Source organism: Ascaphus truei, chromosome 17 (assembly GCF_040206685.1).
Source record: "Ascaphus truei isolate aAscTru1 chromosome 17, aAscTru1.hap1, whole genome shotgun sequence".
Classification (NCBI taxonomy): domain Eukaryota; kingdom Metazoa; phylum Chordata; class Amphibia; order Anura; family Ascaphidae; genus Ascaphus; species Ascaphus truei.
Window position 1 is genome coordinate 19,137,911 of NC_134499.1, and position 25,490 is coordinate 19,163,400.

At 49.6% G+C, this 25,490-nt stretch overlaps 1 protein-coding gene across 6 annotated transcripts in view; it reads right to left on the reverse strand.

The window, feature by feature from the left end:
• Positions 1-1,974: 1,974 nt before the first annotated feature.
• The window catches only part of LOC142468069 (semaphorin-3B-like), a 45,695-nt gene continuing 22,179 nt past the window's right edge, over positions 1,975-25,490 (reverse strand). For 2 of the 6 annotated variants that reach the window (XM_075574171.1, XM_075574170.1), the window contains exons 2-6: positions 14,626-14,761; positions 14,063-14,220; positions 13,911-13,973; positions 2,526-2,646; positions 1,975-2,111 (exon numbers count right to left, since the gene is read on the reverse strand). In XM_075574171.1, the coding sequence (XP_075430286.1) occupies positions 2,098-2,111; positions 2,526-2,646; positions 13,911-13,973; positions 14,063-14,220; positions 14,626-14,725 (456 nt within the window). In that variant the 5' untranslated portion in view covers positions 14,726-14,761 and the 3' untranslated portion in view covers positions 1,975-2,097. The other 4 variants (XM_075574172.1, XM_075574173.1, XM_075574169.1 and 1 more) reach the window with 4 other exon arrangements.

A 25,490-nucleotide genomic window follows, 5' to 3' on the forward strand; every position in this document is an offset into this window, starting at 1 on the left:
GGGCAGCAGGGTAAGATCACTGGGTGTGGGGGGGAGCAGTGTAAGAGCGCTGGGTGTGGGGGGGAGCAGTGTAAGAGCGCTGAGTGTGGGGGGGGGGAGCAGGGTAAGAGCACTGGGTGTGGGGGGGGGGGCAGGGTAAGATCACTGGGTATGGGGGGGGAGCAGTGTAAGAGCGCTGAGTGTGGGGGGCAGCAGGGTAAGAGCGCTGAGTGTGAGGGGAGCAGTGTAAGAGCGCTGGGTGTGGGGGGAGCAGTGTAAGAGCGCTGGGTGTGGGGGGGGCAGCAGGGTAAGATCACTGGGTGTGGGGGGAGCAGTGTAAGAGCGCTGGGTGTGGGGGGGGCAGCAGGGTAAGATCACTGGGTGTGGGGGGGCAGAAGTGTAAGAGCGCTGAGTGTGGGGGGGGGGGCAGCAGGGTAAGAGCACTGGGTGTGGGGGGGGGGGGGCAGCAGGGTAAGATCACTGGGTGTGGGGGGAGCAGTGTAAGAGCGCTGGGTGTGGGGGGGAGCAGTGTAAGAGCGCTGAGTGTGGGGGGGGAGCAGGGTAAGAGCACTGGGTGTGGGGGGGGGGGGCAGGGTAAGATCACTGGGTATGGGGGGGGAGCAGTGTAAGAGCGCTGAGTGTGGGGGGCAGCAGGGTAAGAGCGCTGAGTGTGAGGGGAGCAGTGTAAGAGCGCTGGGTGTGGGGGGGAGCAGTGTAAGAACACTGGTGTGGGGGGGAGCAGTGTAAGAGCGCTGAGTGTGGGGGGGGAGCAGGGTAAGAGCACTGGGTGTTGGGGGGGGGGGCAGGGTAAGATCACTGGGTATGGGGGGGGAGCAGTGTAAGAGCGCTGAGTGTGGGGGGCAGCAGGGTAAGAGCGCTGAGTGTGGGGGGGGCAGCAGGGTAAGATCACTGGGTATGGGGGGGAGCAGTGTAAGAGCGCTGAGTGTGGGGGGGGGGGCAGCAGGTTAGGATCACTGGGTGTGGGGGGGAGAAGTGTAAGAGCGCTGAGTGTGGGGGGGGGGGGCAGCAGGGTAAGATCACTGGGTGTGGGGGGGAGAAGTGTAGAGCGCTGAGTGTGGAGGGGAGCAGGGTAAGATCACTGGGTGTGGGGGGGGAGCAGTGTAAGAGCGCTGAGTGTGGGGGGGGGCAGCAGGTTAAGATCACTAGGTGTGGGGGGAGCAGTGTAAGAGTGCTGAGTGTGGGGGGGGGGCAGCAGGTTAAGATCACTGGGTGTGGGGGGGGGAGCAGTGTAAGAGCGCTGGGTGTGGGGGGAGCAGGGTAAGATCACTGGGTGTGGGGGGGAGCAGTGTAAGAGCGCTGAGTGTGGGGGGGGGGGAGCAGGGTAAGATCACTGGGTGTGGGGGGGGGGCAGGGTAAGATCACTGGGTATGGGGGGGGAGCAGTGTAAGAGCGCTGAGTGTGGGGGGCAGCAGGGTAAGAGCGCTGAGTGTTGGGGGGCAGCAGGGTAAGATCACTGGGTGTGGGGGGGGAGCAGTGTAAGAGCGCTGAGTGTGGGGGGGGGGGCAGCAGGGTAAGATCACTGGGTGTGGGGGGGGAGCAGTGTAAGAGCGCTGAGTGTGGGGGGGAGCAGCAGGGTAAGATCACTGGGTATGGGGGGGAGAAGTGTAAGAGCGCTGAGTGTGGGGGGAGCAGGGCAAGATCACTGGGTGTGGGGGGGGGGAGAAGTGTAAGAGCGCTGAGTGTGGGGGGGAAGCAGGTTAAGATCACTGGGTGTGGGGGGCAGTGTAAGAGCGCTGGGCGTGGGGGGGAGAAGTGTAAGAGCGCCGAGTGTGGGGGGGAGCATTGCAAGAGCGCTGGGTGTGGGGGGGAGAAGTGTAAGAGCGCTGGGTGTGGGGGGGGGAAGTGTAAGAGCGCTGGGTATGGGGGGGCAGCAGGGTAAGATCACTGGGTGTGGGGGGGAGCAGTGTAAGAGCACTGGGTATGGGGGGGCAGCAGGGTAAGATCACTGGGTGTGGGGGGGGAGCAGTGTAAGAGCGCTGGGTGTGGGGGGAATAATTAGGGGGTTTCATATTCTCACCCACAAGCACAGCGGCCGCCATGTGTTTGGGGTCATATGGGCAACGCCCCTTTCCGTCTTCCATCTTTCTCACATCCAACTTAAATATTGTGTCCTGCAAACAGCATCATGTGAGCTACAGCAGCGCCCCCTCTCTCTCTATCACAGCTCCCCCCTCTCTCTAATCACAGCTCCCCCCCTCACAGCGCCCCCTCCTCTCTGTGTCACAGCGCCCCCCTCTCTCTCTGTCACAAGCGTCCCCCCCTCTCTGTCACAGCGTCCCCCACACCCCCTCTCTGTCACAGCGTCCCCCTCTCCTGTCACAGCGTCCCCCCTCTCTGTCCAGCGTCACTCAGCGTCCCCCCCTCTCTCTGTCACAGCGTCCCCCCCTCTCTCTGTCACAGCGTCCCCCTCTCTCTGTCACAGCGCCCCCCTCTGTCACAGCCCCACCCCCCCCCTGTCGCAGCGCCCCCACCCCTCTCTGTCACAGCCCCACCCCCCCCTGTCGCAGTGCCCCCCCGGTCCTTACGTCTGAGCGTTGCCCCACATGGAGGTACCCGCACGCTGGGTGAAACGCTCCCGTCCCCGCAGGTGAACAGGTGAGTTCTGTTATACGGCTCCAGGATCCTCACGTAATTCATACATTCCGTCTGTGGGGGGCAGACGAGTGAGGCGGCGTTACAGCTGTGTCACAACTGGGGCAGCACTCATGTGAGTAATACCTTCTTCCCCCCCTCCTCCTCTCTCATCCCCCCCTCCTCCTCTCTCTACCCTCCTCTCCTCTCCCTCTCCCTCCTCTCTACCCCCTCTTCCTCTCCCCCTCCTCTCTCCCCCCCATCCTTCTCTCTCTTTCACCCCCCCCCCCGCCCCATCCTCCTCCTCCTCTCCTCTCTCTCTCTTCCTCACACCTTTATTTGAACACACGGGGAAACGCGTCCTGCGCACTCATGACCTTTGACCCTGACATAATGCACGCTACCAGCTCAGAATGCAAACAGCCTGGCCTGCCCCCCAGAGCAAAGCATGCTGGAAACTGGGGCGTGCATGTCATCAGAGGGCAGCAAGAGTGTCAGCGCTGTGTAATAAGCACGTGCTGAGTGAGAGACGGGAGGGGCTGCATGAGCTCTACTCAACCCCCTACCTTTGCATAAAGATACCCGAGTATAGAGGTAAAGTAGCATAGAGGGACCCGAATATAGAGGTAAAGTAGCATAGAGGTACCTGAGTATAGAGGTAAAGTAGCATAGTTACCCGAATATAGAGGTAAAGTAGCATAGAGGTACCTGAGTATAGAGGTAAAGTAGCATAGAGATACCCGAGTATAGAGGTAAAGTAGCATAGAGATACCCGAATATAGAGGTAAAGTAGCATAAAGATACCCGAGTATAGAGGTAAAGTAGCATAGAGGGACCCGAATATAAAGGTAAAGTAGTATAGAGGTACCTGAGTATAGAGGTAAAGTAGCATAGAGATACCCGAGTATAGAGGTAAAGTCGCATAGAGGGACCTGAGTATAGAGGTAAAGTAGCATAGAGGTACCCGAGTATAGAGGTAAAGTAGCATAAAGATACCCGAGTATAGAGGTAAAGTAGCATAGAGTTACCCGAATATAGAGGTAAAGTAGCATAGAGGTACCCGAGTATAGAGGTAAAGTAGCATAGAGGTACCTGATTACAGAGGTAAAGTAGCATAGAGATACCCGAGTATAGAGGTAAAGTAGCATAGAGGTAAAGTAGCATAGAGTTACCCGAGTATAGAGGTAAAGTAGCATAGAGATACCAGAGTATAGAGGTAAAGTAGCATAGAGGGACCAGAGTATAGAGGTAAAGTAGCATAGAGATACCCGAGTATAGAGGAAAGTAGCATAGAGTTACACGAGTATAGAGGTAAAGTAGCATAGAGGGACCCGAGTATAGAGGTAAAGTAGCATAGAGGTACCCGAGTATAGAGTAAAGTAGCATAGAGGTACCCGAGTATAGAGGTAAAGTAGCATAGAAGGACCCGAGCATAGAGGTAAAGTAGCATAGAGGGACCCGAGTATAGAGGTAATGTAGCATAGAGGTACCCGAGTATAGAGGTAAAGTAGCATAGAGGTACCCGAGTATAGGGGTAAAGTAGCATAGAGATACCCGAGTATAGAGGTAAGTAGCATAGAGGTACCCGAGTATAGAGGTAAAGTAGCATAGAGGTACCCGAGTATAAGAGGTAAAGTAGCATAGAGGTACCCGAGTATAGAGGTAAAGTAGCATAGAGGGACCCGAGTATAGAGGTAAAGTAGCATAGAGGTACCCGAGTATAGAGGTAAAGTAGCATAAAGATACCCGAGTATAGAGGTAAAGTAGCATAGAGTTACCGAATATAGAGGTAAAGTAGCATAGAGGTACCCGAGTATAGAGGTAAAGTAGCATAGAGATACCCGAGTATAGAGGTAAAGTAGCATAGAGGTACCTGATTACAGAGGTAAAGTAGCATAGAGATACCCGAGTATAGAGGTAAAGTAGCATAGAGGGACCCGAGTATAGAGGTAAAGTAGCATAGAGGGACCCGAGTATAGAGGAAAGTAGCATAGAGGTACCCGAGTATAGAGGTAAAGTAGCATAGAGATACCCGAGTATAGAGGTAAAGTAGCATAGAGGTACCTGATTACAGAGATAAAGTAGCATAGAGATACCGAGTATAGAGGTAAAGTAGCATAGAGGTACCCGAGTATAGAGGAAAGTAGCATAGAGGTACCCGAGTATAGAGGAAAGTAGCATAGAGGTACCCGAGTATAGAGGTAAGTAGCATAGAGGTATCCGAGTATAGAGGTAAAGTAGCATAGAGGTAAAGTAGCATAGAGGTACCCGAGTATAGAGGTAAAAGTAGCATAGAGGGACCCGAGTATAGAGGTAAAGTAGCATAGAGTTACCCCGAGTATAGAGGTAAAGTAGCATAGAGATACCAGAGTATAGAGGTAAAGTAGCATAGAGGGACCAGAGTATAGAGGTAAAGTAGCATAGAGATACCCGAGTATAGAGGAAAGTAGCATAGAGTTACACGAGTATAGAGGTAAAGTAGCATAGAGGGACCCGAGTATAGAGGTAAAGTAGCATAGAGGTACCCGAGTATAGAGGTAAAGTAGCATAGAGGTACCCGAGTATAGAGGTAAAGTAGAATAGAAGGACCCGAGTATAGAGGTAAAGTAGCATAGAGGTACCCGAGTATAGAGGTAAAGTAGCATAGAGGGACCCGAGTATAGAGGTAATGTAGCATAGAGGTACCCGAGTATAGAGGTAAAGTAGCATAGAGGTACCCGAGTATAGGGGTAAAGTAGCATAGAGATACCCGAGTATAGAGGTAAAGTAGCATAGAGGTACCCGAGTATAGAGGTAAAGTAGCATAGAGGTACCCGAGTAAAGAGGTAAAGTAGCATAGAGGTACCCGAGTATAGAGGTAAAGTAGCATAGAGGGACCCGAGTATAGAGGTAAAGTAGCATAGAGGGACCCGAGTATACAGGTAAAGTAGCATAGAGATTCCCGAGAATAGAGGTAAAGTAGCATAGAGGTACCCGAGTATAGAGGTAAAGTAGCATAGAGTTACCAGAGTATAGAGGTAAAGTAGCATAGAGGGACCCGAGTATAGAGGTAAAGTAGCATTGAGGTACCAGAGTATAGAGGTAAAGTAGCATAGAGGTACCCGAGTATAGAGGTAATGTAGCATAGAGGGACCCGAGTATAGCGGTAAAGTAGCATAGAGGTAACCGAGTATAGAGGTAAAGTAGCATAGAAGGACCCGAGTATAGAGGTAAAGTAGCATAGAGGTACCCGAGTATAGAGGTAAAGTAGCATAGAGGGACCCGAGTATAGAGGTAAAGTAGCATAGAGGGACCCGAGTATAGAGGTAAAGTAGCATAGAGATACCCGAGAATAGAGGTAAAGTAGCATATAGGTACCCGAGTATAGAGGTAAAGTAGCATAGAGTTACCAGAGTATAGAGGTAAAGTAGCATAGAGGGACCCGAGTATAGAGGTAAAGTAGCATTGAGGTACCAGAGTATAGAGGTAAAGTAGCATAGAGGTACCCGAGTATAGAGGTAATGTAGCATAGAGGGACCCGAGTATAGCGGTAAAGTAGCATAGAGGTACCCGAGTATAGAGGTAAAGTAGCATAAAGATACCCGAGTATAGAGGTAAAGTAGCATAGAGTTACCCGAATATAGAGGTAAAGTAGCATAGAGTTACCCGAGTATAGAGGTAAAGTAGCATAGAGGTACCCGAGTATAGAGGTAAAGTAGTATAGAGGTACCCGAGTATAGAGGAAAGTAGCATAGAGGTACCCAAGTATAGAGGTAAAGTAGCATAGAGATACCCGAGTATAAAGGTAAAGTAGCATAGAGGTACCTGAGTATAGAGGTAACGTAGCATAGAGGTACCCGAGTATAGAGGTAAAGTAGCATAGAGGTAAAGTAGCATAGAGGTACCCGATTATAGAGGTAAAGTAGCATAGAGATACCCGAGAATAGAGGTAAAGTAGCATAGAGGTAAAGTAGCATAGAGGGACCCGAGTATAGAGGTAAAGTAGCATAGAGATACCCGAGAATAGAGGTAAAGTAGCATAGAGGTACCCGAGTATAGAATTAAAGTAGCATAGAGGGACCCGAGTATAGAGGTAAAGTAGCATAGAGATACCCGAGTATAGAGGTAAAGTAGCATAGAGGGACCCGAGTATAGAGGTAATGTAGCATAGAGGTACCCGAGTATAGAGGTAAAGTAGTATAGAGGTACCCGAGTATAGAGGTAAAGTAGCATAGAGGGACCAGAGTATAGAGGTAAAGTAGCATAGACATACCCGAGTATAGAGTTAAAGTAGCATAGAGTTACCCGAGTATAGAGGTAAAGAAGCATAGAGTTAACCGAGTATAGAGGTAAAGTAGCATAGAGGGACCCGAGTATAGAGGTGAAGTAGCATAGAGGTACCCGAGTATAGAGGTAAAGTAGCATAGAGGGACCCGAGTATAGAGGTAAAGTAGCATAGAGGGACCCGAGTATAGAGGTAAAGTAGCATAGAGATACCCGAGAATAGAGGTAAAGTAGCATATAGGTACCCGAGTATAGAGGTAAAGTAGCATAGAGTTACCCGAGTATAGAGGTAAAGTAGCATAGAGGGACCCGAGTATAGAGGTAAAGTAGCATTGAGGTACCAGAGTATAGAGGTAAAGTAGCATAGAGGTACCCGAGTATAGAGGTAATGTAGCATAGAGGGACCCGAGTATAGCGGTAAAGTAGCATAGAGGTACCCGAGTATAGAGGTAAAGTAGCATAAAGATACCTGAGTATAGAGGTAAAGTAGCATAGAGTTACCCGAATATAGAGGTAAAGTAGCATAGAGTTACCCGAGTATAGAGGTAAAGTAGCATAGAGGTACCCGAGTATAGAGGTAAAGTAGTATAGAGGTACCCGAGTATAGAGGAAAGTAGCATAGAGGTACCCAAGTATAGAGGTAAAGTAGCATAGAGGTACCCGTGTATAGAGGTAAAGTAGCATAGAGGTACCCGAGTATAGAGGTAAAGTAGCATAGAGATACCCGAGTATAAAGTTAAAGTAGCATAGAGGTACCTGAGTATAGAGGTAACGTAGCATAGAGGTACCCGAGTATAGAGGTAAAGTAGCATAGAGGTAAAGTAGCATAGAGGTACCCGAGTATAGAGGTAAAGTAGCATAGAGATACCCGAGAATAGAGGTAAAGTAGCATAGAGGTAAAGTAGCATAGAGGGACCCGAGTATAGAGGTAAAGTAGCATAGAGGGACCCGAGTATAGAGGTAAAGTAGCATAGAGATACCCGAGAATAGAGGTAAAGTAGCATAGAGGTACCCGAGTATAGAATTAAAGTAGCATAGAGGGACCCGAGTATAGAGGTAAAGTAGCATAGAGATACCCGAGTATAGAGGTAAAGTAGCATAGAGGGACCCGAGTATAGAGGTAATGTAGCATAGAGGTACCCGAGTATAGAGGTAAAGTAGCATAGAGGGACCCGAGTATAGAGGTAAAGTAGTATAGAGGTACCCGAGTATAGAGGTAAAGTAGCATAGAGGGACCAGAGTATAGAGGTAAAGTAGCATAGACATACCCGAGTATAGAGGTAAAGTAGCATAGAGTTACCCGAGTATAGAGGTAAAGAAGCATAGAGTTAACCGAGTATAGAGGTAAAGTAGCATAGAGGGACCCGAGTATAGAGGTGAAGTAGCATAGAGGTACCCGAGTATAGAGGTAAAGAAGCATAGAGTTAACCGAGTATAGAGGTAAAGTAGCATAAAGATACCCGAGTATATAGGTAAAGTAGCATATAGGTACCCGAGTATAGAGGTAAAGTAGCATAGGAGATATCCGAGCATAGAGGTAAAGTAGCATATAGGTACCCGAGAATAGAGGTAAAGTAGCATAGAGGTACCCGAATATAGAGGTAAAGTAGCATAGAGATACCCGAGTATAGAGGTAAAGTAGCATAGAGGTACCCGAGTATAGAGGTAAAGTAGCATAGAGATACCCGCGAATAGAGGTAAAGTAGCATAGAGGGACCCGAGTATAGAGGTAAAGTAGCATAGAGGTACCCGAGTATAGAGGTAAAGTAGCATAGAGATACCCGAGTATAGAGGTAAAGTAGCATAGAGATACCCGAGTATAGAGGTAAAGTAGCATAGAGGGACCCGAGAATAGAGGTAAAGTAGCATAGAGGGACCCGAGTATAGAGGTAAAGTAGCATAGAGATACCCGAGTATAGAGGTAAAGTAGCATAGAGGTACCCGAGTATAGAGGTAAAGTAGCATAGAGTTACCCGAGTATAGAGGTAAAGTAGCATAGAGATACCCGAGTATAGAGGTAAAGTAGCATAGAGGGACCCGAGTATAGAGGTAAAGTAGCATAGAGTTACCCGAGTATAGAGGTAAAGTAGCATAGAGATACCCGAGTATAGAGGTAAAGTAGCATAGAGGTACCCGAGTATAGAGGTAAAGTAGCATAGAGATACCCGAGTATAGAGGTAAAGTAGCATAGAGTTACCCGAGTATAGAGGTAAAGTAGCATAGAGGTACCCGAGTATAGAGGTAAAGTAGCATAGAGATACCCGAGTATAGAGGTAAAGTAGCATAGAGGTACCCGAGTATAGAGGTAAAGTAGCATAGAGATACCCGAGTATAGAGGTAAAGTAGCATAGAGGTACCCGAGTATAGAGGTAAAGTAGCATAGAGGTACCCGAGTATAGAGGTAAAGTAGCATAGAGATACCCGAGTATAGAGGTAAAGTAGCATAGAGGTACCCGAGTATAGAGGTAAAGTAGCATAGAGGGACCCGAGTATAGAGGTAAAGTAGCATAGAGATACCCGAGTATAGAGGTAAAGTAGCATAGAGGTACCCGAGTATAGAGGTAAAGTAGCATAGAGATACCCGAGTATAGAGGTAAAGTAGTATAGAGGTACCCGAGTATAGAGGTAAAGTAGCATAGAGGGACCAGAGTATAGAGGTAAAGTAGCATAGACATACCCGAGTATAGAGGTAAAGTAGCATAGAGTTACCCGAGTATAGAGGTAAAGAAGCATAGAGTTAACCGAGTATAGAGGTAAAGTAGCATAGAGGGACCCGAGTATAGAGGTGAAGTAGCATAGAGGTACCCGAGTATAGAGGTAAAGAAGCATAGAGTTAACCGAGTATAGAGGTAAAGTAGCATAAAGATACCCGAGTATATAGGTAAAGTAGCATATAGGTACCCGAGTATAGAGGTAAAGTAGCATAGGAGATATCCGAGCATAGAGGTAAAGTAGCATATAGGTACCCGAGAATAGAGGTAAAGTAGCATAGAGGTACCCGAATATAGAGGTAAAGTAGCATAGAAATACCCGAGTATAGAGGTAAAGTAGCATAGAGGTACCCGAGTATAGAGGTAAAGTAGCATAGAGATACCCGAGAATAGAGGTAAAGTAGCATAGAGGGACCCGAGTATAGAGGTAAAGTAGCATAGAGGTACCCGAGTATAGAGGTAAAGTAGCATAGAGATACCCGAGTATAGAGGTAAAGTAGCATAGAGATACCCGAGTATAGAGGTAAAGTAGCATAGAGGGACCCGAGAATAGAGGTAAAGTAGCATAGAGTTACCCGAGTATAGAGGTAAAGTAGCATAGAGATACCCGAGTATAGAGGTAAAGTAGCATAGAGGTACCCGAGTATAGAGGTAAAGTAGCATAGAGTTACCCGAGTATAGAGGTAAAGTAGCATAGAGATACCCGAGTATAGAGGTAAAGTAGCATAGAGGGACCCGAGTATAGAGGTAAAGTAGCATAGAGTTACCCGAGTATAGAGGTAAAGTAGCATAGAGATACCCGAGTATAGAGGTAAAGTAGCATAGAGGTACCCGAGTATAGAGGTAAAGTAGCATAGAGATACCCGAGTATAGAGGTAAAGTAGCATAGAGTTACCCGAGTATAGAGGTAAAGTAGCATAGAGGTACCCGAGTATAGAGGTAAAGTAGCATAGAGATACCCGAGTATAGAGGTAAAGTAGCATAAAGATACCCGAGTATATAGGTAAAGTAGCATATAGGTACCCGAGTATAGAGGTAAAGTAGCATAGGAGATATCCGAGCATAGAGGTAAAGTAGCATATAGGTACCCGAGAATAGAGGTAAAGTAGCATAGAGGTACCCGAATATAGAGGTAAAGTAGCATAGAGATACCCGAGTATAGAGGTAAAGTAGCATAGAGGTACCCGAGTATAGAGGTAAAGTAGCATAGAGATACCCGCGAATAGAGGTAAAGTAGCATAGAGGGACCCGAGTATAGAGGTAAAGTAGCATAGAGGTACCCGAGTATAGAGGTAAAGTAGCATAGAGATACCCGAGTATAGAGGTAAAGTAGCATAGAGATACCCGAGTATAGAGGTAAAGTAGCATAGAGGGACCCGAGAATAGAGGTAAAGTAGCATAGAGTTACCCGAGTATAGAGGTAAAGTAGCATAGAGATACCCGAGTATAGAGGTAAAGTAGCATAGAGGTACCCGAGTATAGAGGTAAAGTAGCATAGAGTTACCCGAGTATAGAGGTAAAGTAGCATAGAGATACCCGAGTATAGAGGTAAAGTAGCATAGAGGGACCCGAGTATAGAGGTAAAGTAGCATAGAGTTACCCGAGTATAGAGGTAAAGTAGCATAGAGATACCCGAGTATAGAGGTAAAGTAGCATAGAGGTACCCGAGTATAGAGGTAAAGTAGCATAGAGATACCCGAGTATAGAGGTAAAGTAGCATAGAGGTACCCGAGTATAGAGGTAAAGTAGCATAGAGATACCCGAGTATAGAGGTAAAGTAGCATAGAGGTACCCGAGTATAGAGGTAAAGTAGCATAGAGATACCCGAGTATAGAGGTAAAGTAGCATAGAGGTACCCGAGTATAGAGGTAAAGTAGCATAGAGGGACCCGAGTATAGAGGTAAAGTAGCATAGAGATACCCGAGTATAGAGGTAAAGTAGCATAGAGGTACCCGAGTATAGAGGTAAAGTAGCATAGAGATACCCGAGTATAGAGGTAAAGTAGTATAGAGGTACCCGAGTATAGAGGTAAAGTAGCATAGAGGGACCAGAGTATAGAGGTAAAGTAGCATAGACATACCCGAGTATAGAGGTAAAGTAGCATAGAGTTACCCGAGTATAGAGGTAAAGAAGCATAGAGTTAACCGAGTATAGAGGTAAAGTAGCATAGAGGGACCCGAGTATAGAGGTGAAGTAGCATAGAGGTACCCGAGTATAGAGGTAAAGAAGCATAGAGTTAACCGAGTATAGAGGTAAAGTAGCATAAAGATACCCGAGTATATAGGTAAAGTAGCATATAGGTACCCGAGTATAGAGGTAAAGTAGCATAGGAGATATCCGAGCATAGAGGTAAAGTAGCATATAGGTACCCGAGAATAGAGGTAAAGTAGCATAGAGGTACCCGAATATAGAGGTAAAGTAGCATAGAGATACCCGAGTATAGAGGTAAAGTAGCATAGAGGTACCCGAGTATAGAGGTAAAGTAGCATAGAGATACCCGAGAATAGAGGTAAAGTAGCATAGAGGGACCCGAGTATAGAGGTAAAGTAGCATAGAGGTACCCGAGTATAGAGGTAAAGTAGCATAGAGATACCCGAGTATAGAGGTAAAGTAGCATAGAGATACCCGAGTATAGAGGTAAAGTAGCATAGAGGGACCCGAGAATAGAGGTAAAGTAGCATAGAGTTACCCGAGTATAGAGGTAAAGTAGCATAGAGATACCCGAGTATAGAGGTAAAGTAGCATAGAGGTACCCGAGTATAGAGGTAAAGTAGCATAGAGTTACCCGAGTATAGAGGTAAAGTAGCATAGAGATACCCGAGTATAGAGGTAAAGTAGCATAGAGGGACCCGAGTATAGAGGTAAAGTAGCATAGAGTTACCCGAGTATAGAGGTAAAGTAGCATAGAGATACCCGAGTATAGAGGTAAAGTAGCATAGAGGTACCCGAGTATAGAGGTAAAGTAGCATAGAGATACCCGAGTATAGAGGTAAAGTAGCATAGAGTTACCCGAGTATAGAGGTAAAGTAGCATAGAGGTACCCGAGTATAGAGGTAAAGTAGCATAGAGATACCCGAGTATAGAGGTAAAGTAGCATAGAGGTACCCGAGTATAGAGGTAAAGTAGCATAGGAGATATCCGAGCATAGAGGTAAAGTAGCATATAGGTACCCGAGAATAGAGGTAAAGTAGCATAGAGGTACCCGAATATAGAGGTAAAGTAGCATAGAGATACCCGAGTATAGAGGTAAAGTAGCATAGAGGTACCCGAGTATAGAGGTAAAGTAGCATAGAGATACCCGAGAATAGAGGTAAAGTAGCATAGAGGGACCCGAGTATAGAGGTAAAGTAGCATAGAGGTACCCGAGTATAGAGGTAAAGTAGCATAGAGATACCCGAGTATAGAGGTAAAGTAGCATAGAGATACCCGAGTATAGAGGTAAAGTAGCATAGAGGGACCCGAGAATAGAGGTAAAGTAGCATAGAGTTACCCGAGTATAGAGGTAAAGTAGCATAGAGATACCCGAGTATAGAGGTAAAGTAGCATAGAGGTACCCGAGTATAGAGGTAAAGTAGCATAGAGTTACCCGAGTATAGAGGTAAAGTAGCATAGAGATACCCGAGTATAGAGGTAAAGTAGCATAGAGGGACCCGAGTATAGAGGTAAAGTAGCATAGAGTTACCCGAGTATAGAGGTAAAGTAGCATAGAGATACCCGAGTATAGAGGTAAAGTAGCATAGAGGTACCCGAGTATAGAGGTAAAGTAGCATAGAGATACCCGAGTATAGAGGTAAAGTAGCATAGAGTTACCCGAGTATAGAGGTAAAGTAGCATAGAGGTACCCGAGTATAGAGGTAAAGTAGCATAGAGATACCCGAGTATAGAGGTAAAGTAGCATAGAGGTACCCGAGTATAGAGGTAAAGTAGCATAGAGATACCCGAGTATAGAGGTAAAGTAGCATAGAGGTACCCGAGTATAGAGGTAAAGTAGCATAGAGATACCCGAGTATAGAGGTAAAGTAGCATAGAGTTACCCGAGTATAGAGGTAAAGTAGCATAGAGATACCCGAGTATAGAGGTAAAGTAGCATAGAGGTACCCGAGTATAGAGGTAAAGTAGCATAGAGGGACCCGAGTATAGAGGTAAAGTAGCATAGAGATACCCGAGTATAGAGGTAAAGTAGCATAGAGATACCCGAGTATAGAGTATAGTGTGACCTCGAGTCAGTAACTTTCCTGATTTACTATAAAGAGACTCTTCCGCACACGGTGGGTGGTGTACACGTGTCACACACATTATCACATCCACACACACACACACACACACACATACACACGTTATAACACACGCGTGTCACACACTCACTTTGATGTCCTTCCCTGCCCAGTTACATTCTTCTCTCCACTCCACAGGGGCCGGCCAGTGAATCTAGGGGGAGAGAAGGGAGGTTACACAGGGGAGAGGTAATAAGGCACCCAAGGGGCTGGGTTACCCGGGGGGGGGGGGGGGAGACTCACCATCAGCTCGTGTTTGCTGATATTATCGAGGCTCAGGGACATCAGGTAATTCTTCCCCCCCACAAAGAGACGGCCGCGCTCCTCATCCAGCAAGAGAGCGTCAAAACAGCAAGAGTGCTCCAGTGTAAACGTCCTGAGAGCGTGCCGGGAGATCAGATCTGTGAGAGGGGAGAGGAGAGAGAGAGGGCAAGGAGGGGGGGAGAGCGAGAGGAGGGGGGGTACAGAAAGAGGGGAGGGGAGAGAGAGGAGGGAAAGGAGGAGGGGGGAAGAGAGAGCGGGGAGAGAGCGATGGGGAGTGAGATGGGAGAGGGGGAGGGAGAAAGGGAGAGAAAGTAAATAGCATCGCTTAGTAAACATGTCCCTCATGTGCCAGCCCTTTTTGTTCTGTCCGTACTGAGGAGTCAGTAAAGGAGAAACTTGAGTGGGGGAGCCAGGTAGGTGTGTGGGGGAGGGGGGGGGAGGGGGGAAGGAGGGGGGATTGGCGGCTTTTATTAAATGATAAACTGCAAGAAAAAGTGTATTTTGTGTTTTTTGGAGAAATTCGCCCAGACGCTGTCACTCACCCGGATAGGACAACTTGAGACGGGGAGTGACTGTGCTGTCTCCACTGACCCCCCAGGAGAGCAGGACCCAAAGGAAGAGGCACCCCCAGTTGGGACCCATCTTACAGGGTACAGATGCTGCACCCCAAACAGCGTCCTGCAAGAGAGAGGGGGAGGGGGAGAGGGGTGAGATGGGGAGAGAGATAAAGTGGGGGAGAGAGGGGTGCGATGGAGAGGGGAGAGATAGAGGGGGGAGGGAAAGTGGGGAAAGGAGAGGTGAGAGAGGGAGAGAGAGCTGAGATGGGGAGAGAGGGGGGATGGGGAGAGCGAGAGAGAGAGGGATGGGGAGAGAGAGAGAGGAATGGTGAGAGAGAGGGCGAGAGAGAGGGATGGGGAGAGAGAGAGAGCGAGAGAGAGGGAGGGAGAGGGGATGATATGGGGAAAAAGAGGGGGAGGGATGGGAGGGAGATGGGTGTGTGAGAGAAGGAAGGGATGAGAGGGAGGGATGGGGAGATAGAGAGAATGGAGGGATGAGGAGAGGGAGATGAGAGAGGGAGGGGGGTGAGACAGAAGGGAGGGATGAGAGAAATAGCAGGACGATAATATAAATCAGAGCCAGATAAAATATATACAAATAATACGGCATAATAATATAGTAACAGGTATTATTATCCTAGGTAATGTAAAGGTATAGGAATTACAGCATGCTCTGTATACATGTCTCACACTCAGTATTAATATCAGTGCATTTTACCACCAAACCGCAGCAGAAATCCCTGTTTTTATACATAGAGAATAAGAGAACTTGACAAAACAAGAAATATATGGAGCAGAGGATTCTGGGAAATTCCTCCCATTCCCAAATTCGGTTCCCAGTGGCTCTCAGTAACCCCTAATAGGGTTAATCCCCTGCACCTTATCAGCAGCTCATATAACATTACTCCTGTCAGATACTCAAGGGGACCCTCCATAAAACCCTCAGCATGTGGAGGGTGGCGGTACTTGGTGGTACTAAGTACCTCTTTACATTCCCATAAAAGCCCTCTGGCCCCCTGGCAGTGAACGGGTTAAGGCCCTTGCGGTATAGACGCAGTATCGCGATTTTACGTTACAAACTGTTCGTATTATACATTTGTATACAGCGCCGGTCACACGCTCACTGACGCGGGAGACAGGAGCGGCTGACACGGGGATATATCAGTGTTATATGTAACTATACACCTGCGTATATAACTTAGCAAAGAGGGGGGGGGGGGCGCCGTGGGGTTACAGTTAAACAGAGCTATATACACATACATACAGCGCCGTGTACACAATCAGCACTATATATACACAAATACAGCATGGTATGAACCACCAGCACTGTATACACACAAATACATCACTGTATACACCGGTATAACTATATACTCATACATACAGCACCATATATACCACCAGTACTAAATATACACATTGCCAGCACTGTATACACATGAATACAGCACAGTATACACTGCCAACGCTATATATACTTACATACAGCATGGTATACACTGCCAGCACTACAGACATAAATACAGCACTGTACACACTGCCAACACTATAAGCACAAATACTGCACCATAACACCCTAACACCCCGCTGCCAATATCTCTCCCTATATACCCTAACACCCCGCTGCTAATACCTCTCCCTATACATCCTGACAACCTGCTGGTAATACCTCTCCCTATACACCTTAACATCCCGCTGTTAATACCTCTCCCTATACACCCTAACACCCCGCTGCTAATACCTCTCCCTATACACCCTAACACCCCGCTGCTAATACCTCTCCTATACACCCTAACACCCTGCTGCTAATACCTCTCCCTATACACCCTAACACCCCGCTGCTAATACCTCTCCTATACACCCTAACACCCCGCTGCTAATACCTCTCCCTATACACCCTAACACCCTGCTGCTAATACCTCTCCCTATACACCCTAACACCCCGCTGCTAATACCTCTCCTATACACCCTAACACCCCGCTGCTAATACCTCTCCCTATACACCCTAACACCCCGCTGCTAATACCTCTCCCTATACACCCTAACATCCCGCTGCTAATACTGCTTGCTATACATCCTGACAACCTGCTGCTAATACCTCTCCCTATACACCCTAACACCCCGCTGCTAATAGTTATAGGGAGCAGTTATATGGGGCAATAGGAGGAGTTATAGGGATTGGGTTATATGAAACAATAGGAGTGTTTATATGGGGTAATAGGAGGAGTTATAGGGAGCGTTTATATGGGGTAATATGAGGAGTTATAGGGAGTGGTTATATGGGGTAATAGGAGTTATAGGGAGCGGTTATATGGGGTAATAGGAGGAGTTATAGGTAGCGGTTATATGGGGTAATAGGAGGAGTTATAGGAATTGGGTTATATGAAACAATAGGAGTTATATGGGATAATAGGAGGACTTTTAGAGAGCGATTATATGGGCAATAGGAGTTATAGGAAGTGGTTATATGGGGTAATAGGAGTTATAGGGAAAGGTGTTATAGGGTAATAGGAGTTATATGGAGAGGCTATATGGGGTAATAGGAGGAGTTATAGGGTGCAGTTATATGGGGCAATAGGAGGAGTTATAGGGAGTGGTTATATGGGGTAATAGGAGGAGTTTTAGGGAGCGGTGTTATGGGGTAATAGGGGGAGTTTTAGGGAGCGGTGTTATGGGGAAATAGGGGGAGTTTTAGGGAGCGGTGTTATGGGGAAATAGGGGGAGTTTTAGGGAGCGGTTATATGGGGTAATAGGAGGAGTTATAGGGAGCGGGTAAAAGGGGTAATAGGAGTTATAGGGCGCGGTTATATGGGGTAATAGGAGGAGTTATATGGGGTAATAGGGGGAGATATAGGGAGCGGTTATATGGGGCAATAGGGGGAGTTATAGGGAGCGGTTATATGGTGTAATAGGAGGAGTTATAGGGAGCGGTTATATGGGGTAATAGGAGGAGTTATAGGGAGCGGTTATATGGGGTAATAGGAGGAGTTATAGGGAGCGGTGTGTTCTGTGCAGTAATAGATACTACACATAAATACATGTTGTGTGTTTCTTGCTGGGACAGGTAAGATTCCCTCACACGTGTGACATGTAACACACAGTTTGTATTGCACACTTGGGCTCCCTGTAGCTGTTGGGGTCGGATGTCAGATACAGTGAGGAGGGGAAATAAGACATTCATCTGGTGAAGACTTGGGGGGACATCTGATTTCCTGGGATCAGGTAACAGGTGCCGCAGGTGAGTCATGTGGGAGATTAACCCCTCCACTGCCAGAGACTCATACACAGCACGTCCCAAAGATAAAGCACTGTATACATATACATACAGCATCATATACACTGCCAGTGTAACATACACATAAATACTGCACTGTATACCCCACCAGCGATATGTACACGTAAATACACCACCATATACACTGCCAGCACCATATACATACAGCATCATATACACTGCCATCACTATATACACTGCCAGTGCTACATACTGTACATATAAATACTGCACTGTATACCCCACCAGCGCTATGTACACGTAAATACACCACCATATACACTGCCAGCACCATATACATACAGCATTATATACACTGCCATCACTATATACACTGCCAGTGCTACATACTGTACATATAAATACTGCAATGTATACTCCACCAGCGCTATGTACACGTAAATACACCACCATATACACTGCCAGCACGATATAGATACAGCATCATATACACTGCCATCACTATATACGCTGCCAGTGCTACATACATATAAATACTGCACTGTATACCCCACCAGCGCTATTTACACATAAATACAGCACCATATACAGTACACTGCCAGCACTATATACACATATATAGAGCACTGTATACATTTCCAGCACGATATACAACACTGTATACACTGCCAGCAGTGTATACACAAATACAGCACGATATACAGTGGCAACATATACACAGAAATACAGCGCTGTATGCACCACCAGCACTCTACACACATAAATACAGCACCGTACACATTGCCAGCATTATATACGGCACAGTATACACTGCCAGCATTATATACACATAAATACCTCACCGTATACACTGCCAGCACTAAATACAGCACCGTATACACGGCCAACACTAAATACACATACATACAGCACCGTATACACTGCCAGCATTATATACACATAAATACCTCACCGTATACACTGCCAGCACTAAATACACATACATACAGCACCGTATACACTGCCAACACTAAATACACATACATACAGCACCGTATACACGCTATAGAGAAAAATAGAGACCACTATACACTGTGACTGCTATATACAGTACATACATCTCCTTCATTAATAGAGACCTGCAGAGCATTGCTCTAATAACCCTTCAGTAACCGGGTGAACAACAGAGCATCACTTGAGCCTCTCACTACCAGAGACCTGTAGAGCTCCTCAATGTCCATCCCTGGGACCATACTCTAATGATAACCTAACCCCTGCAGCACCTTGCTGCCCTTCTAGCCCCAAGAGACTTCTACATACAACCCAGGACTCACCTCCTGCACAAGGCTGATCATCGCAGCCAGATGTAGTCCCTCTCGCCAAGAGCTGACAATCTAATTCAGTCCCCGGGACTTAAGGAGGGTGCCTCCCCCCTCCCCCAAAAAAGCACGCACAACTGACCTCTGGCAGCGTCCTGGGGCAGTTATCTCACAGGGGTGGGCAGTTTGAGGGGCAAAGTTCTTTCTGCCCCACTGTCCAGTCAAGTTTAGCTGCCCTCCCGGGACTGGTAGTATGTCTGAGAGGTGAGTACTTTCTCTTGCTCTCTCTCCCATTTCCCTCCCACTCAGTGTACACAGCTCCGGAGAGGGGGGGAGGGAGAGAGGAGAGGGGAGTAAGGAGGAGAGGGAGGGGGTTTAATAAAAGGACAAAACGTAATATTATGATGCAACTGATGCTTGGGTCTGAAGGCTAAATCCTGCCCCCTCCCCCTGTGCCACACTCCTCCCACCCCCCCCCCTCAAACCAGCACTGCCCCCTCCCCATGCCACACTCGTCCCAAACCCCCCAAACCAGCACTGCCCCCTCTCCCGTTCCACGCTCCTCCCAAATACCCCCCAAACAAGCACTGCCCCCTCCCCCGTGCCACGCTCCTCCCAAACACCCCCCAAACCAGCACTACCCCCTCCCCTGTGCCACGCTCCTACCAAATACCCCCCAAACCAACACTGCCCCTCCGTGCCACGCTCCTCCAAAACACCCCCCAAACCAGCACTAACCCTTCCCCCATGCCACGCTCCTCCCAAACACCCCCAAACAGCACTTCTCCCTGTGCCATACTCAGAATACCCCCCCAAAAAAGCACTGCCCCCTCCCCCGTGCCATGCTCCTCCCAAACACCCCCCAAATCAGCACTGCCCCCTCCCGCCTGTGCCATGCTCCTCCCAAACACCCCCCAGAACAGCACTGCCCCCTGCCCATGCCACGCTCCCCCCAAACCAGCACTGCCCCCTCTCTCCTGTGCCTCGCTCCTCCCAAACACCCCCCAGACCAGCACTGCCCCCTCTCTCCTGTGCCTCGCTCCTCCCAAACACCCCCAGAACAGCACTGCCCCCTGCCCATGCCACGCTCCCCCCAAACACCCCCCAGACCAGCACTGCCCCCTCTCTCCTGTGCCACGCTCCTCCCAAACACCCCCCAGAACAGCACTGCCCCCTGCCCATGCCACGCTCCCCCCAAACACCCCCCAGACCAGCACTGCCCCCTCCCGCCTGTGCCACGCTCCTCCCAAACACCCCCCAGAACAGCACTGCCCCCTGCCCATGCCACGCTTCCCCCAAACACCCCCCAGACCAGCACTGCCCCCTCTCTCCTGTGCCACACTCCTCCCAAAAAAAACAAAAAACCAGCACTGTGCCATACCCCCCAAAAAACAGCCAACTCCCCCCCCCCCCAATAAGCACTGTCCCCCCCTGTGCCACACTCCTCCCGACATGTCAGTAAAGCAGCCCCTCTCAGTAGCCGCAAGTAATGTTCTGGTGCCCAGGGGGGTCCCAAATCCTCAACTGTGCACTACAGGCAGCCAGACGCACACACACACCTATACATATATATACACATATACATACACTCACACACCCTTATACATACACTCAAACATATATACACACACCTATACATACACTCCAACACATACATATATATACACACACACCTATACATATACTCACACACATACATATATATACACACACACCTATACATATACTCTCACACACCTATACATATACTCACACACACCTGACTGCCCACAGTGTGTGTCTGTGAGACTGTGTGTGTGCGCGCATTTATGTGTGAGACTGTGTGTGCTTGTGTGTGAGACTGTGTGTGTTAGGGGACAACAACTTCAGGAGCCACACACTGTCACACTGTCACACACACACACACACACTGTCACACTGTCACACACACATTACATATTAAGGAGCCAACATTCCACAGTGTGACAGGAGCCTCTCATTCGCCAGCTAACAAAGGGAGAGGGGGAGAGGGGAATGGGGGGAGATAGGAGAGGGGGGAAAGGGACAGAGAAAGAAAGAGACGGGGGAGAATAGAGAGAAGAACAAGTGAAAGAAAGAAGGAGAGAGGAGGGAGAGATAAGACAAGTAGTAAGTGATGGACTTAACAAGACAGAGAAGAGAGAAGAGAAAAGAGAAGGGGAGGGAGGGGGAGAGAGAGAGAGAGAGAGGAGAGAGGGAGAGGAGCAGAGGGGGGGGGAAGAGAGATAGGGAGAGGAGCAGAGGGGGGGAGAGGGAGAGGAGCAGAGAGAGAGAGAGAGGAGCAGAGAAAGAGGAGCAGAGAGAGAGGGGGAGAGGAGCAGACAGAGGGAGAGGGAGAAGGAGAGGAACAGAGAGAGAGGGGGAGAGAAGCAGACAGAGGGAGAGGGAGAAGGAAAGGAGCAGAGAGAGAGGGGGAGAGAAGCAGGTGTATTACAGAGAGAATGTGCAGGCGAGATAGAGTAGTGCAGTGTATCCCTGGGGGAGGTGACACAGGAGATATTGTGTGTCACAGGTCACAGACACCACATTTAACACATTGTCACCTCAATGACCCGCAGCAGTGAGTGGGGTCAGAGGTCGCCCTGCCCAGTGACCCTGCACTCAGTCCATCCCTGGGGAATGTGCTAAGTGCTACAGTGTCACATTCAGAAGAGGGCGGTGAGGGTGGCAGGGGGGGAGAGGGCACAGGGGGGGGGGGAGGGCAGGGGAGGAGGAGAAGGGTGTGAGTGTGGGGGGGAGGAGAGGGGTGTGAGTACGGGGGGAGGAGAGGGTTTGAGTACAGGGGGCAGACGGGTGTGAGTGCGGGGGAGAGAAGGTTGTGAGTGCGGGGGGGAGGAGATGGGTGTGAGTGCGGGGGGGGAGGAGATGGGTGTGAGTGCAGGGTGGGGGGGAAGGAGAGAGATGTGAGTTCAGAGTCGGGGGGAGTGCGGTGGGGAGAGGGGTGTGAGTGCGGTGGGGAGAGGGGTGTGAGTGCGGGGGGGGAAGAGGGATGTGAGTGCGGGGGGAGAGGGGTGTGATTGCGGGGGGAGAGGGGTGTGATTGCGGTGGGGAGAGGGGTGTGAGTGCAGGTGTGAGAGGGGTGTGAGTGCGGGTGGGAGAGGGGTGTGAGTGCGGGTGGGAGAGGGGTGTGAATGCGGTGGGGAGAGGGGTGTGAATGCGGTGGGGAGAGGGGTGTGAGTGCAGGGAGGAGTATGAGTGCGAGTGGGAGAGGGGTGTAAGTGCAGGGAGGAGTATGAGTGCAAGTGGGAGAGGGGTGGAAGAGGGGTGTGAGTGCGGGTGGGAGAGGGGTGTAAGTGCAGGGAGGAGTATGAGTGTGAGTGTGAGAGGGGTGTGAGTGCGGGGAGGAGAATGAGTGCGAGTGGGAGAGGGGTGTGAGTGCAGGGAGGAATATGAGTGGGAGAGGGGTGTGAGTGCAGGGAGGAGTATGAGTGCGGGTGGGAGAGGGGTGTGAGTGCAGGGAGGAGTATGAGTGCGGGTGGGAGAGGGGTGTGAGTGCAGGGAGGAGTATGAGTCTGGGGAGGAGTGTGAGTGCAGGTGGGAGAGGGGTGTGAGTGCAGGGAGGAGTATGAGTGCGGGCGGGAAAGGGGTGTGAGTGCAGGGAGGAGTGTGAGTGCGGGCGGGAGAGGGGTGTGAGTGCGGGCGGGAGAGGGGTGTGAGTGCGGGGAGGAGTGTAGTGCGGGGAGGAGTGTGAGTGCGGGGGAGGGGGCAGGAGAGGTGTCTGTCTCTTCACCTTGCAGAAAGACAGACGGGGCACAAACCAGATCCAAAGAGGAACACATTAGGTTCCCACTCTGGCCCAAAGTATTGCAGGGACACTAGGCCGCGTTCATAATCGCCGCGACGGCGCGCGCAGAGTCGCCAACAAAAGGTCGTAACTCTAGGAGGCCGCAGAGCGAAACGCGATTCTCGGCCAGACAACAAACAATTTTGTGTATGTCGCACAACGGTCGGGTCACGTACGCGGTTCAGCCAATGAGGACAAACTGCTCACGTGAGGTCACGGGCCACGCAAATACTATGTCCACAAATCGCGCAAGCAACAAGCGCTCGTGATGTCACGCGCTCCATCGTGTGCGCGAAGCCACTATAAACGCACCAAACTCTGCATGCTACAGGTATACTACACTGCTCGCTCTCCCTCACTCTCTCCCATGCCTGTCCCCCCTTCTCTCATGCCTGTCCCCCCCTCTCTCCCATGCCTGTCCCCTCTCCCATGCTTGTCTTTCCCCCCTCCCATGCCTGTCCCCCCTCCCTCCCATGCCTGTCCCCCCCTCTCTCTCCCATGCCTGTCCCACCTCTCTCCCATGCCTGTCCCCTCTCTCCCATGCCTGTCCCCCCCTCTCCCTCTCCCATGCTTGTCTTTCCCCCCCTCACTCCCATGCCTGTCCCCTCCTCTCTCCCCCTCTCTCTCCCTACCATCCTCAACAGTCTCACACATGCCTCTCCCCTCTTCTCTCCTCCCCCGTCTCTCATCTCCCTCTCCCCTTACTCCTCTCCCCCCTCTCCACTCTCCCACTACAGCAGTCTCAAACATACCTGTCCCCCTCTCCTCCCCCCTGTCTCTCATCTCCCTCTCTCCCTCCTATCCCCCGCTCTCCCCTCCTTATCCCCCGCTCTCTTCTCCTCCCCCCCTATCCCCCGCTCTCCTCTCCTCCCCCTCTCTGTCATCTCCCCCCCTCTTCTCTCTCCTCCTCCCCAGCTGTCTCACACATGCCTGTCCCCCCCTCTTCTCTCCTCCCCCGTCTCATCTCCCTCCCCCCCCCTTTCTCCTCACCCCCTATCCCCCTCTCTCACCGTCTCATCTCCCCCCTTTTCTCTCCTCTCCCCCCCCTTTTCTCTCCTCAACCCCCCCCCCCCTCCCCAGCTGTCTCACACATGCCTGGCTCTCCCCCAGTGTCTTACAAATAACATTCCTTTGATGCTTTGAATTTTCCAGCCTCTGTTTCCAAGGTGGCAAGTGCAGTCCACTAACCCCCTGCCCCCCCCTGGGGCAACTGCAGTCCAATAACTGCCCCAAGGCAACTGCAGTCCAATTACCACCCTTCTGGGCAACTGCAATCCAGTACCAACCCCCAGGGGCAGCTGCAGTCCAGTTACCACCCTTCGGGGCAACAGCAATCCAGTACCGCCCCCCAGAGTAACTGCAGTCCAGTACCAGCTCCTCCGGTGCCGTTTCCGTTAACCTCATTTTTGTGACGGCCCCTCCAAGTTTAGCGCAGTGACATCACAGTGACCCCATTGTTATACACAACTGGAATTCCACTCTAATAAGAAGTCACCTACCCCCAAACCCTAATCTCTGTCCCCCCTCCAGGCTCCCAGCTGTCAGGGGCAAAGGTCATAGTGCATGGGGACAGGAAGTGATGATGTCACTGGCTGACGCTGTGATCTCAAGGAGGCTGCATTGGATGGACGAGGAATCGATGTTTGCATATATATATATATTCAGGAGCTATAATAGCAAGTTTAAAGGGCAATAAGGCGCTCAGGAGCTGGGTTACTGCAATAAGATGTTACAGGGTAACTGCCGGGGTAATAAGGCACTCAGGCGCAGGGTTACTGTGATAAGATGTTACAGTGTCACTGCCGGGGTAATAAGGCACTCAGGCGCAGGGTTACTGTGATAAGATGTTACAGTGTCACTGCCGGGGTAATAAGGCACTCAGGAGCAGGGTTACTGTGATAAGATGTTACAGGGTCACTGCCGGGGCAATAAGGCACTCAGGAGCAGGGTTACTGTGATAAGATGTTACAGTGTCACTGCCAGGGTATAAGGCACTCAGGAGCTGGGTTACTGTGATAAGATGTTACAGGGTCACTGCCGGGGCAATAAGGCACTCAGGAGCTGGGTTACTGTGATAAGATGTTACAGGGTAACTGCCGGGGCAATAAGGCACTCAGGAGCAGGGTTAATGTGATAACATGTTACAGGGTCACTGCCGGGGCAATAAGGCACTCAGGAGCAGGGTTACTGTGATAAGATGTTACAGGGTCACTGCCGGGGCAATAAGGCACTCAGGAGCAGGGTTACTGTGATAAGATGTTACAGTGTCACTGCCAGGGTATAAGGCACTCAGGAGCAGGGTTACTGTGATAAGATGTTACAGGGTAAAATATAAATCAGCCCATATAATAAAGCTAGTATTTCAGAGGAATGGTCCCCCCTCCCCATATCCGTGATGTTACTACTGTAGTTATAATGTGAATACTGTGCAGCCCCCCTCACCCCTTTTACAAGGCCACCCACCCCCCCTCTCTGTCCTCTATACCAGCTCAGGCACCTTGGGGAGTAACCCCTT